This window comes from Lepisosteus oculatus, chromosome 25 (assembly GCF_040954835.1).
Source record: "Lepisosteus oculatus isolate fLepOcu1 chromosome 25, fLepOcu1.hap2, whole genome shotgun sequence".
Taxonomy (NCBI): Eukaryota; Metazoa; Chordata; class Actinopteri; order Semionotiformes; family Lepisosteidae; genus Lepisosteus; species Lepisosteus oculatus.
In genome coordinates, this window is record NC_090720.1 from 4429327 (window position 1) to 4444125 (window position 14799).

The window sequence follows — 14799 nt, forward strand, 5'->3', positions numbered from 1 at the left end:
AGAAGCTGTGACAGGAAATATGCCAGCAGGAGAATGAACTGCCTGGAAACAAAAGAGGGAAATGTTCTACACTTCACCACTAGTCCTAAAAGAGTACTATGTTGTAAAACTGTGGATATAGAAAAACAAGATATTGGATGCTATCAAATGAAACTGAATCCTATCAAGAACATTCGCATATATAACCCAGCTCCAAATAAACCTTTCAAGAATGGGACAGAACTAGTTGAGGAACACCTTCAAGCATATTTGTAAAGATTAAATATTTTATTTAGTGTTGATTTACATTAAGTGAATAAAAGTTCAGATATACAGGGTTTTTTTGCATGTCATGTCTGTAAATATTTTATACAATATATGAAATGGGTTTTAAAAGTAAATGTACACCTATTTTAAAATACATAAATGACAAAAGAAAATTACTCATACCTAAAACATGTATCATCAAAAAAGTAAAAAACAATGAAAAATGCAGTAATTTATTTATATGATCTCTAATTACATATGCTAAAGTTTAAATATTTTTTTCTAAAATTTCATACAGAAAACTGACATGGCAGTGCAAAACAGTACAAGTTAAGAAAGGTGCTTTACAGCATCTCATCAACATATAAAATACCATCTAAAATGACTCATTAAAATATCAGATGCAGAACTGATTGGCATATTCCACTCAACAAAACACTGAAAAGGTTTTTCATTTCCCCAACTAATTAAAAACATTGCAAGTAAACCTTTTCAAAATGAGATGATAGTGCATTTGTACCATGCAATGGGATTCGTACCGATTCTTGGGCAGTTCCATGGGTAATACAATGTTGGACAATACACAATCTTCCACTGTAGTTTTAACATCACAGAGGACTAATGAAAGGTTGTGAGCTGACATTTGTACATTGCACAACAACACCTTGAGGTTGTACAGAACAATTCTCCATGTAATAGCTCGCTATAACCGAGAATTGGAAAGATATTACATACAAGAATTGTATAACAGGTTCTGAAAAAATTGATCAATTTATACAATTTATCCCATCGCAAGATGCATTTTTGCTGGGTTTTACAGTTCTAGTACAATCAAGTCTTTTAAAAATCCCCCCATTTACAGTATTGTTGTCAGTTGTCACATAAGATACAATGACTCTAACAATCTGCTTAACTATGCGTTGCGTTTTGTCAACTTGTAACCAGTGAATTGAAATCTAGTTTTAAAAAAGAAAAAAGAAATAAATGGACTACAAAGTTACGGCACCTTTATAAGAACTAGTCTAACGCTAAGTCTGTGACTCTTACATCTGGAATTCACCACTGTAGAAGGGAGATTCAGGTAGGCTGGTTTTGAGGTCTTTTGAGCTCTTGTAACAGAGCTTTTATCGCCTTCCAGTGTAGTAGTACATACATCTAGAACAGCATGTGCAATGTATTTCTTACAGTAAAAACATAAATGCTTTTGAAAACAAAGTATAAGAAACTTTTATAGGGCCTTCCAGGCTTTGTGTCTTTCTGTCATAGTGGATAGGGTGAAAGCACAACATACATACCCGTCTCTGTAGTAGATGCAATGTATCCAAGCTTAAAAAGCAGACATCCGACAAGGTGAGAACTCACTATTTAAAGTGCCCTTAAAGCTATTTATCTATTATTTTAAGTCTTACAATTTGAAATATTTTAGTGTTTTTTGTGCTGACCTAAGTGATATATTTGGACTACATTACTTTATGGTCCCTCTTACTACTCTCATACCTATGGATTAGGAATGATGCTATCAATCAAATTCAAAACAACAATTTGACTAGATAATTGAAAGCACCTCTTAAGTCAGGTCACGGGACTAGATATGACATATTCAGTGCATGAAGAAAGAAACAAACATAATGCATTGAAGAACATCGGTTTTACATGTACAAAATCTTGCAGTATCAATTCCTTTAAAAATGTCACAAAAAAAACCACCTTTGCTTATACTTTTTCGACACACATTACTGGATTCAGTTCAAGCATGGTTCAAACAGTTCAGCCTTCTTTTTCAAAGCTTCAGCATGAAGAATACCTCCGTGTCAGGTGCCTGGGGATTTGGGTCTTGAGGAACAGGGGGGAGCTGGCTGAGAAGGTCCAAGTTGGCGCACAGGCTCCTGGCCACAGAGCAGGCTCCCTCCGGGTTCCCTCGCTCTTCGATGGGACTGCTGTTCTGCTGGGTCAGGCTCTGCAGCCTCTGCCTCTCCTGTGCCTGCTTGGCTCTGTTGGCGATGTAGCGCACCCTGCTCTGGCTCCTGGAGGAGGACCTCCGCAGCAGGCAGACCTCCTCCTCCTTCTCATCCTCTGCCAGTGCCGATGAGGCAAAGTCTCCGGCGGTGAGCGGCTCCACGGCGGTCAGCCTCTTGAGCTGTTCCGTCAGGTCATCCGGGGTTTTCTGGGGCGGTTTGCGCTGACCCCTCATGGGCCGGGTGATGAAGCTCCGACTGATGCTCCTGTACTTGCTGTCAAAGTTGCAGGCAATGTCATCTGAGGTCAGGTCCCCCAGGCTCTTGGACTTGGAGCTGCTGTCCACATCCTTGACAACAGGCGCAGGGGACTTCCTAGCAACCGAAGCTGACTGCTTGAGGCCCTCCATGTAAAGCCTGCTCCAGGTGTGCCTCCTCTGCATTGGCCTGCCAGGGTTGCGAAGCTCCTTCCCCAAGGGTCTGGGCTGTAGCTCATCTTTCATTTCACTCATGTCCTCAGTTCGCAAGTTAGGGTTGGACTTACTTTTACTAACCCTTGAAATCTCACACCCCGTAGTGGCAGAACATGGCCAGTTGACCGTATTAGTCATGAATACTTCCTCAGAATCCTCCCGGGAGCCACTTAGGTTTGTTAAACTCTTCCGGGCCAAGTTTGGCAAGGATAGGTCAATGACTGTGTCAGTGGAGGATATGCTAGATGATGAGGACACGCTGTCCCTGTGGTTGCGGTTATCGAGCTTGCTCCACAGCCTATCATTCATGGTGACATCAGTATAGACCTCGGGAACAGGTGACTGCTCACTCCCAGAAAGAGCTGCCCGAACATGCCCTTCACTTTTCGTTCTGCGCACCAGTGTACGCTGCCTAACCTGCAGAGTCTGAGGTTGTTCTGTGCTAAGAAATGCCTTCCCAGCCTGTGCTCTCTGAGAGCTGTTGCCTGAGTAGACAGTGTTATTCATGAAAGAAATCTGCTGATGTGTTTGGTTTAGCTCAGTCTTAAATTCATTTCCATCTTTACCTGCTGCTATAGTTTTACAAACACCTGTTCCATTATCTTGAGGTGGACCATTCAATTGTACAGGGGAATTACACAAATGGGACTTCATTCCAGTCTCTTCAGCACTAGTTAATGGAATGTTTCTAATTTTTTCTTCAACCCATTTCACATCATTGCTTACTTTCTCGATTCCAGGATCAGGGGTAACAGCAGAAGTCTTTTCTGAATTAGTTGTTCTCTTGACACCTTCCTTTTCTGGGGTTAGACAGGTATTTCCCTCTTGAAGTAGCAGAGAGGGGGTTACAGGTTGTATTGCTGAATGACACAAAGAAGCAGGAGCTTTAGCAGGGTTCAGCTGTGAGACAGTGGCCTCCATGACTGAGTGGGACGAGGTGGAGATGGAAGCAGGACTAGAAATGAAGATGTGATTTTTCTCCTCTGAGAAGGACGTCTCTTCAGCAATGGTTTCCAGGGTGTACATTGGAGAGACGGGTATGTGCAATGAACTGGTGAGGCTATCTGCAGGGAAAACAAAGGTTAAAATAAGTTAAATTAAAATGGAAATCCCTACTGTATACTGATTATACAGGCAGTACAGTGGGCAATATTTCATTTCCAGTCCTGCTGAACAAAACTTATAAACAGTTACACTAAACAGAGTATCATACAATGGTGGATAGCACTTTTATTAAAATGCAATATCATTGAAACAAGCAATTAATAACACTGATTCACTGTTAAATGGATATTTAAAACTATTTAAAAAATTATTTTGAACACCGTAACCTGAAAACAAGAAAACAGTTTGAGGAAAACAAAACTGTCTAAATATGATCATGGATTTACGGTATAAGACAAACAGATGAAATCTTTTCCATACTGTCACAGCACAGATGCAATGAAATTCAGGCAAAACACAGACCTTGACACACCATAAGATCACTACAAACCATATTTCATACCCATGCTGTTCACACATGGCATGCTTGAATAGCTTCTGTCTTATGTGAAACTTAATGAATTAAAATGTAATGAATGAGTCCCTCACCATATTTTTATAGACAAAAATAATCCAAATACGAAATAACTCCCTTGGTAGTACAGCAAATTAAACCTTCTGCGCAATTCAATTTTTAACTGTTAACCTTCAAAGCCAAAAATTATATACATGTTAATGAATCAAAGCTGGCTTCCAAAACTGTGCTGAGTTTCGTGGATGGACGATAATCTATAGTATCTGGTCCAGAAAGGAACACCAACATTTTTTCTCTCATAAGAGATGGCTCCGCAACATCTGTAAGTAACTGTAACTTACCCTGCGACTATAAATTGTCATAAATTAAAAACGTATCCTGACAGATATTAAATAGAAGAAAATATTCATGCCCCCATATGCTTACCATTCCTTTAACACCAAGACAATGTGACACATTAAATATTTGTTTTTATTGTCACCCCAAGATACCTTGTGAGTTGTGGGAATTTATAAAAGAAAATGGAAGCAAAGTGGCTGAAGGGTGTATTTCACTTCTCTTAGAAAAAAGTTTATCAAAGAGAAAAGTCAAGTATAAAATGAAAACATTTGAAATTACTACTTTCCTCCCCCACACTTTGCATTCTTCTGTGGTTTGCCAGAAAAAAAAATAATCGACTGAGTGTTTGCTTTGGATTTGATTTTTTAAAGGGTAATATGATGAAAGAAGAAGAAGAGAGACGCAAGCAGGCCATGCATAGAAAAAAAACAGAACAGAGGAAACAGATTCAAAATTTCTTTACCTTGCTTTTGGTCATCCTTTCAATTCTGCACTAGAGACAGAGCGCATGTGAATTGGACAGAACAAAAGGGAGACAGTTTAGCAACACAAGGAGGAAGAAGAGGAATAGGCTCACAGGAGACTGGCTTCCACAAACCTCACAATTCTGAATTTAATTTTGTCTGTTTTCAACAGCTTTGGTCAATTTTGGGTCTCGGGATGGAAGAAGATTTTTTTCCCCCAGTTGTTTCGGGAACTCATGGCTTTGAACAGAAGAACAGGCAAATACAAGCCATCTGCTACTCTAAGTCTTATCTTTCAATTAGCCAGCTTTTCAAGTTAAATTGTGGCTAACAAAACAGCTTACTATGACAAGTAAACTCCTGACACTAAAGAGAATATACTGTAGAAAGCACCACCTATGGTGTGAAAACTGCCACATTGTGTGGATTTTACAGACAAAAATGCTCATCTTTGTAAAATTGCATCCATCTGCCCAAACCTTTCTTTAAAAAGAGCCTGCCGTGCACAGGAAAATCAGTAAAACTCCCCTTAAATTATAAGGTTTAAAATCTTTTAAATGATTATCAGTACAATCCTGCTCATTGAACACAAACAGAACCCATGTACTGTATGTTATGCACTTGGAGAATTGGTAAGCATTCCTTAAGAGTAAACCACAGAGATTGCTCACGGCCTCAGAGACCAATCGTTAACACAGATGGAGTGGTTCTCCAAGCAGCTGTAAACCCCCATTCCGGTTCCCTGAGTAGTAAGTGCAGCATTGGCCTTGAAAGTACAGTCACAAGATCTCTTACTGCACAGTTTTGGCTGTATTCCCTTTCATAAATATTTGGTCTATTCAAGCTTTATTAATCCCATCTGTCCATACTTTGAAGGAAGCACAATACTGCTGGCAACATTTCAAAAACAATTGCTATAAATAAAAAGTAGTGCGTGTTTAACACTCCTGTATTGCAGATATTAACAACATGCCATTGATGATAATTCAGAGTTTGGTAAAGAATGTTTTATGTACCCACAAACTATACTGGTATACTGTAGATACTGTTTCACCCAATGTTGAGATCATTTTGAGATCAAGGAAATCAACTCTGTGATCATACTGATAGAGGAAGGGTACCTTGTGTTGTGTGCAGTAGCACTGTACAAACCTAGTTTTAGAACTACTTTTCAAGATTAAAGACCACAAATAATATGAGAAGGTCTTCTAACAATGGATGAATATTTTTTTTAATTGGAATTGCATATAAAAATATTCTAACTCATTCTCATGTGCATAAATAATATGATTGCCTGGTTTTTATTGCACTTAGACACTGTAAATGACAAGACCTTTGCTTGCCAATGTTGAAATTTGCTGGCAGGAAGGTTCTGAAAATGCTTCCAGTACAGTGGCTGTTGTTCTACAGCTTTTAAGAAAGAATATATTTTCCTCTCCTGAAAATAAGCATGATTAATGAAAAATATGCAATGCAAGCTGCTGGGATTCCAACCCAGAATCCAACAGTTTTTCTACTGTAGGTAAGTGTAACTTTCGTACACCTCTACACCTGGGAGAAGTGTTAAACCAATCCAGGTAAAGTTTAAGTAGACTGATGTATCACCTCTCCACAGCCTTAACATGCTGATAATTTAATGAGACATAGATAATCTAGTGGATTCCAAATCTAAAGAAGAGAATTGGGATTGAAATCATCAAAATAATGCAGGATCATAAAAGACATGAAAAAGAAACAAGAACATGACTAACAGACAAAATAATACACTGGAAAATGAAGAGACCCTTTCTGGTCCTCCTTGTGAAAAAAAAAGTTAATATTGATAGTCAGCTGCACATTTTGTTCCAGTTTGACTGTTCATGTTTCTTGAACATTTCACTTGGCTTGTCTGGCCAATTAAGTGTAGTCAGAAGATCTCCCACTATAGTGTTTGGCTGCTTTCCCTTCCATAAACATTTGGTTCATCCAATAACTCACAACCCCTTGGTCTTTAATAATAATTTTAAACCATCTAAAAACCTATGGGGACCGTTTCAAGAGCAATCATTGCAAATCAGCAGATGTGAGCCCTCAGAGATGCTGGATATACATCACTGATGGCATTCCATTTGGCTGTGCATACTTAAACTTTAAGCAAAACCTTCAACTTTCAAGAGTTCAGCTTATTCCTCCCACACCCAGTCAGCTTCATAATGACCAAGCCAGGGTGTCTTGTGATCTGATTACCACAATGTTGTACATTTTGTGTACTGATTACCCTCTTGTTTTACATTTTGGACACTTCCAAATTCAAATTCTCCCACCAGGATGCAGAACATCTGTCACAGTATGCTAGCAGTTTTCTCATTGTCTTACCATACAGTTAGTTTGTATTATGTTTGGAATATGCTTTACCAGTGTTTTTATGCAATGTTATATTTCTATTGTGATTTTACCATGGTAAACAGCATTGGCTCTATTAATACCCATGAGATGGGAAAGTGATGAAACCTTAACCAGAATATTTTGTGCCACCCAATGGGGTGAGTGAAGATGACATAGCGATACTTTCAATCAAAGATCATAATTAACATGATCAACTAACAAGAATCAAGGAAGATCTGAGCAGAATGATTAACTTTACCCACATTGTACATGGTATGCTTTAACTAGACTTGTTCAGAAGTGCTCTTTACAGTAAATGCCTTATATACAGTAGAGTCTTCTATCTCTGGTTTATTAGCTTTGTGCAAATTGACAAAAATATATTTTTTAACTGAATGTTCTGCTTTTATGTTATGTTATGTGCTCACCAACAATAGTTCACTGCTGTGCTTCTGAAGATCTAATTCAAATTCTCAAGGCATGACTTGGGCTTAATTCGGTACACATTTATGATTATTTAAAAGAAAACCAAATCAAAGGTTGTTCCTACTTGGCGTTCTAATATAATAAAGACAACTAAAATATAAGGATAAGCTAATAGTTTTTAAGATAGGAAAAGTATTTCTTACAGCACATTATGAATGGACCTTTATAGTTACTTACCTACAATTTCATCTGATTTATTTAAAACACTTACCTACAATTTCATCTGATTTATTTAAAACAGTAAAATGTTTGTTGTCCAAAAAAAGATAAAATTAATTGAAGAAACTGATCTGACAGAGTGGTCCAATACCCATAATGGCATGTGACTTATCAAATCTTACATTCAGAGGTAAATGCATTTCTGAACCCATTTTTCATTGTTGCATATTGTGTTTTACTCTTAAAACCTCAGGTTTACTGCTTTTCTCAGGATTTGTAAGATTTGCATTTATCTTTAAATATATTTTGTGAGAAGGTAAAAGTCAACACTTGAACTAAGATTTCATTTTTTGATTCGTCTTTTGCAGTTTGTAACAGCAATTTGTTTCTGCATTAAAACTACAATGCATTTTACAACACATGAAAAATGGGAGAAGAAAATGAAAAATCTAAATGTGGCAATAGGCTATTCTAGAAAGTGTCTAATCTCAAACAAAAATGAGAGAAAAAAATACTGTGAAAGAAATCCCAATGCACCCAACTACAGTACACTATTAGTCCAGACACACTAGTACTACTGTAGAATTGTAAGCAAGAGCACTACAGCTGGGTTAACATGATGGTGTCTGAGATGATGAGCAAAGTGTCATTAAACTGCATCAGAAGTTGATGCTTAAAGTCACATGGGAAGCTGTGGACCATGGCAGAGCCATTAAAAACATGTCTTGATCTTCTGACACCACCACGCAAACACGATGAACTTTGCACAGGGCATCTAAGGGTAGCAGGGAGACTGCAGGGAATGGCTAAGGCATCAGTCAGGTCTTACCAGTGAAGAATATGGGAGATTTACTGCGAATTTCCTCCATTTTTTGAACAAAGAGAGCATTCATCTCGCGTTGCAGCGTGCCCACTGCCCTGCGTCTGTTGTCAAGCTTGCGGATGGGCACCTCAGGACTGCCCAGACTGTCCAGGCTGCTCGAGTCGGTATCAGAGAGGCTGTGGTCATTTGAGGCTGCCTTCACCAGGTTGACGGTACTGCCATAGTTGGGCTGAGGTGGGCACTGCCAGCGCAGCTTGGCCTTGCTTTCCAGCGCACGCCCTGCAGGGGAGGTGGCCCTCCTTCTGGGCACGCTGCAGGAGCGGGCATTCCTGGCGGAGGCATCAGTGGAGTGGGGGTAGCCATGGACCTCCAGGGCTTGCCTAGCGTCAGGCCTGGGCTTGGGCCTAGCCTGAGGTTGTGTTCTCACAGGCGTCTGTCTCTCTCTCTCTATGGGGGGCTCTTCCCTCCTCGCCTCTGCTGACTGAGACTTAAACTTCTTCTCCATGCTGGGGCTCTCCTTCGAGCCAATCACACATTTTATGCAGTTGGTAGCCATACCAACCCTCCCAGAGCCATTCATGGCCACCCGGGCAAAGACGCCTTGCTTTTTGTCCAGAGGGTCTTGAACGCGGACCCTGTTCGCCCGGCGGAGTGGCTCGCTCAGTGCCCCCCTGTGGCGAGGCAAGTCTTTGCCCCTGCCCTCCTGAGACGAAGCCTTACCTTTGACGCCCTCAGGATGTAGCTCCCCGTTGGTACCGTCCTGTGGGCCTGGTCCAGCTGAGATTGCCCCCTGGTCCACCCGAGGCTGAGAGGCGTCTTCCGACTCCCTGTCTTCGCTGGCACCCTCTGAGCTATAATCTTTGGTGTCGATGGAGATCTCCGGAAAGCCCTTCTTTATTTTCTGCTGGCCCTTGGTGGGGGCACTGGCCGTCCTGCGCAAGAGGTGGGCGCCGAACGTGTGCTTACGACTGAGCTGTGCAGCAGCATGGCTGTCGAGGGAAGCTTGCTTTGGGTTTCTGTGAAACAGCCCTTTTATGCCAATGGCTGGTCTGGCCTAAAAATAGGGGAAAAACAACTGTTACAATACAAGCATCCTCAGATATTTTCTAACTCCAAGACTTGCCAAGTATGCTACATTTTAACAGCAGAAGCAAATGCACGCGTAGGAAGAATAAGGTGAGATATTGCACCCATTTTGTCCACTGAATATCCCAACTTTACTCCCACGTTTCCTGCATTTTCTCCAATGGGCAACAAATATCCTTAAACGCAAGTGTGAAGAAGGATAAAAGAGCCTCACATGACATTCATACTTGCTGGCTGGTTTTTCTTGACTTTGATTACGAGACTGTACTGTACAACACCATGCAAACACCTCAACCAGCAAACTGTGGGGAAAAGCGAATACATTAAAGGAGCAGGGGGATGAAAGAAGAGGGGAAACCATTTTCTATTATTTGAGTCAATCAGTGTTGACGTCTTAATAGAAATTAATATTTCCAGACCTCTACGATTATTTAACATTGCGACTTGAAGGCTGGAATACCCAAACACGAACTTACAACATTTGCAGGTTTTGTAATACATATGGAAATATTACCTGATAGCTATGTCTAGCTTCTCCATGATTAAATATACAATGGTGCTGAAGTATTAAATACATATCCCTTTCAACTTATTCTTATGTAGCCATATTAGTTTTTAGGGAAAGGTTTAATACAATGCTGATACTGAATGATACCGAGGGATTTGTACTACAGACGCCCGAGAGCTACAGTTAAGATAGCCAACATTGAAGCCGAGACAAAAGCTAACTATTCTGCTTTTCTCCAATGATATAGTATCCCTGGGATTCTGAAATGATTGTGCTGAACTTTATCCAACTAGGCCCAGACTGACCTGTTTCTCTTTCTTCTGCATTCTGGATCAACTCGCATCACAAGACTATTGTGTAATTTTGCTGCTGTCCAGTTACAGCACCACAGAAACCTAAGCTCAGCGTGGTGGACAGTGATATTCTGAGGGTTAATATGCAATATGATGAGGAAGTTTGGATCAAAGGCCTGTCAAACATTCTCCTAAGATTCTCACCAGTTGAAGTACGGTATCAATTGTATGGGATAATACGGTATTTCAATGTCAGTACACTTGACTGTAATGCTAATGATTCAATAAGCATACTTGAGCACTATATTAAAATAAAGCTTCCTTAACTACTCTCACTGGGTTTCTTCTTGGTTTTGTTCAACCCTAGTTCTTAGACACAGCCTGATTAACTTTCTATTGGATATTTTTATTCAATATCAACCATTGACCAAATTCTGAGTTTCCAAACTTCCTTCATTCGGATGAGAATTTTTTTTAATTTGGCTAACAGGTAACCAACCGGACCTCTGCAGCAGGATAACGCAATGCTTGTTGTTTTGGGAGTATCTAATACAGTGTCATTCCCTTTTGCATCTGTTCATCATAGACTGATCCCATGTTAAGAGGTGCTTAAATTACATATGGGTTTTATAAATAGTTATTTTCGGACACTCCTCTTAGTGGTATAGTGCAGTTTCTCAAATCAGATATAAAAAGTTTATCTCTTCAATGAAGATCCCATTGAAGTGTTGAATCAAGCATGGAAAAATCAAATATCTCTGGACATTAAAAGTTCATGTAAAAAATACAAAAGGAGTAGCAAATTCTGTTACATTTGTCACGTTGCACTGATATGTTACAAAAAATATTTTAAAACAGTGCTTCTTAGGAAATATTTCATTTGGGAAAAGATCTAACCTAAATGAGAGAAGAGGTTTAGTGATTTTGAACTTGGCAAGGTGAAATAATGACTGTAACATAGGTTTTTATGATTGCTCCATACTTCTGGAATTACTAAAAGAAACAATCAATTGAACAGTTCAGAAATAACTTATACATTTCTGATATGTAAAAATAACTTATTTTTTATCACCTGAGACTAGCAGCCTGTATTTCAGTGTGCACATTAAGTAAAACTATAGTTAGCGCAGCTTTGCTGGTGATCCAAGAATGTTATCCAAGAAACTCTATGGCAATTCTGTTGAACTTCCAGCTAGTTCAGGCTGGACATATGTTTTGCTTTGTAGACTTTTTACATTCTGGCACACGTCTCAGATCACAAGACTGGTTTATGTAACAAAGTTGCTCTTCTCTGGCACCCTTTGAGAAAGAGCAGTGCTGGATGATAAAACATGAACTGCACACATGTTGCATCAAACAACATGAAGTTTGTTTGGTCTATGGGGTGGGTGGCATCCATTGTATTGACATGTTTTCAAATGCTTCTTCACTTGACTGTTACCTATAATATTGTGTAACTGTTGACATGCTTTAAATCAAGATCAAGAAATTGCAGTTAGCACTGACTGCTAGCTTGATAAGAGAGAAACATTATCTAGGCAGTCCTTTCAAAAAACAAAACAGCTATAAAATAGAGGAGACATACCACTTTATTTAATTAGTATACCGTGTTTGGCAAACATCACAATGATGACGAAGACCTGAGAACTAGCACAAATGGATTGTGAAAGATCTATGAATGTAGTGGATGGTGACTATATACCAATGAAAAAATGACAAGACGGTACACTCTTACCAGAGTAGAACAATTTTGCATGCAAAGATGGCTTTTCATTACAACCACCTGATGGCGCAAAGTATAAAAAAGTAAAAAAAGAAAGAAAAATAGCAGTGTGTTCTTTGTGGAGTTTATGTAGATGAATCAGTTATGTATATAAAACCAGTGATAAAGCAAACATAACAAAACAATATTTTATAACAAACACAAACAGTATTGGAAGTCAACTGATAAAGGGGCCAAATAAAACAAGGAAAAAATGGCCCCCAAAAGTCACTGGTTATCAAACAAAAATGCATGGTAGGAGTTTGTACAACTCTTGTTTGCAAAAGCTCAAACAGATGTCAAGAGAAGAAAATTCTGCCTCAAAATTCTAAAATAGCAGTGAGATCCAATGCTAAAAGTCTTTAATCTTTGCTGAATAATTTTTCAAGGTGTTTTTATTCTAATTTTGTATTTAGCACTATGCAGTTACTCTTAATAAACTCTATGTGGAATTTTTGCCCATAGAGGTCATATTCTAACCATTCAACAAACATTTTTGTTGCCCAGTAAAAGCGTCTGGTGATGAGTCCTGTGAATGTGACTGAGAGAACTGCACAGGACTGAAGATGGACAAGCAGACTGAGAACGCAGTGAAGTACAATGTCTCACACATTTTTACATCTTTGAGGTGATTCACGATGCAACATTCAAGGTTGAATTCCACAATAACATGCCACAGGGTGATTTTATTTACAAGGCTATACTAACACAATTTGCATTGGGGATTTTGTTGTTGCTTTGGCTTTGATTATAGTATAAAACTGTAAGGAAGAGCTTTCAGACCAAAAACAAAACTTGAGCCACATTAATCCCAGGAAATGCACCAGTAGCTAATTAACTAACATGCTGTTTTTTACCTCCATCTGTCAGTCTCAACATTGTTCATTTAAGAACTGAAACTCTTAAATTCTAAATAATTATTCACTGTCCTCATACTTAATTATTCAGTTTGCTACGCAGACCAATAATACCAAAATGTTCCAATGAATATATCATTTTGAAGGACTTAAAATCACCCTGTGTCAATTATTAAAACAATGCAGAAGTAGATCCAAGTGGGGATGCCCAGAAACAGGTAAGACACCTTCAGCTGCTCATTATCACACTGTACTGTATATGAAGCTCACCAACTGGGAATATAATAACTCACAATTTGTCTGTTAAAACCCCTTTCTTTTGGAAATCGTTTGTTTTTATTGGCAGAACTAAAGCAAAACCTCTAACACATACTGTAAGGCTATATTGCTTTTGTCAAAAACTTTTGTATGATTAAACAGAAACAGTTTGCCTGTGTGTGCTTTCTTGGATTCAAATCATTTTGTTCCAAAACATCAATGGAAAAGACAATCATATTGAAAAGTTGACAATTCCCTTCTAGGAGTCTGTCCTTGTTATTGGAGTAATAACATATTTGAGAAATAACATTCATGTAAGCATTACTAGGTACTGCCTTGCACTTAGTGTTATTGTATAAGGATCAGAACTAATATTAAGATCTTGTATTTGTCCTGTGTCATGAGCATGGACAGACATTATCATCTCTGTGAGAAGGTTATGAAAAGGTTCCTCAAGATAAATAATTTCTTACAATATTTAATTTTCTTTGTAACCCTTACAAACAGTCCTTACCTGATATTGCAAAATTTAGAAAGGGTTATTGTGAGTTACCATACTCCTATTTGAAAGCTATGTATATAAAACTGGTGGGAAACAAAATACAATATGTAAACTGCATATTATTCAGCATATACTGCATGACGAAATTTAGACCTTCTATTGGATGGCCAGCAGTAAGCTTGTAATGACTTTGAAAAGATTGTTAGGTTTTCTGGGCTCTTAACTTCCCAGAGATTCTCAGCAGTAAAGTGTTATCTGAAACAAGCATAGATGTCTCACTATATATCTGAAGAAGTTTATCCTTTTAGTACCATGATCTTAATTAGAAATGTATTGCTAGCTAATTACAATACTGCTCCTTGAATTTGGTCTAGCTGAACTCACTGATAATACAGGCTAGCACAAACAATTTGGAGCAGTTTCACTATAAATGTCTTTCTTTGCAATCTATTTTTCAGAATCACCTGCTGTGGATAGTCAAAACAAAGTACTGACAAAGTAAAAAAAAACAAACCCTGCAAACTGCACCAAACATCACTGAGAATCTCTTCAAGTTAAGTTTAAAAGATCAGAATGAGTGCTGCCTTGCTGTGAAAGCCCATCCTTGTTCAATGACACTGGATCTACTTTTAGAGATGGGGAGGCTCTCAGGTGCAGCTCTTATGGCTATGAAGCAACTCATGTATCTTATGAGCTGACATCTTG

General features: G+C 38.8%; 1 protein-coding gene across 7 annotated transcripts in view; it reads right to left on the reverse strand.

Annotated features, from left to right (window-relative positions):
- Positions 1 to 272: 272 nt before the first annotated feature.
- The window catches only part of plch2a (phospholipase C, eta 2a), a 147509-nt gene continuing 132982 nt past the window's right edge, over positions 273 to 14799 (reverse strand). For 3 of the 7 annotated variants that reach the window (XM_069183662.1, XM_015337145.2, XM_015337148.2), the window contains 3 exons: positions 12451 to 12498; positions 9549 to 9882; positions 273 to 3738 (listed from right to left, as the gene is read on the reverse strand). In XM_069183662.1, coding sequence (XP_069039763.1) covers positions 2027 to 3738; positions 9549 to 9882; positions 12451 to 12498 — 2094 coding nt within the window. In that variant the 3' untranslated portion in view covers positions 273 to 2026. Of the gene's footprint in view, positions 3739 to 4995; positions 5026 to 8834; positions 9883 to 12450; positions 12499 to 14799 lie in introns of all 7 variants that reach the window. The other 4 variants (XM_069183663.1, XM_069183664.1, XM_015337154.2 and 1 more) reach the window with 4 other exon arrangements.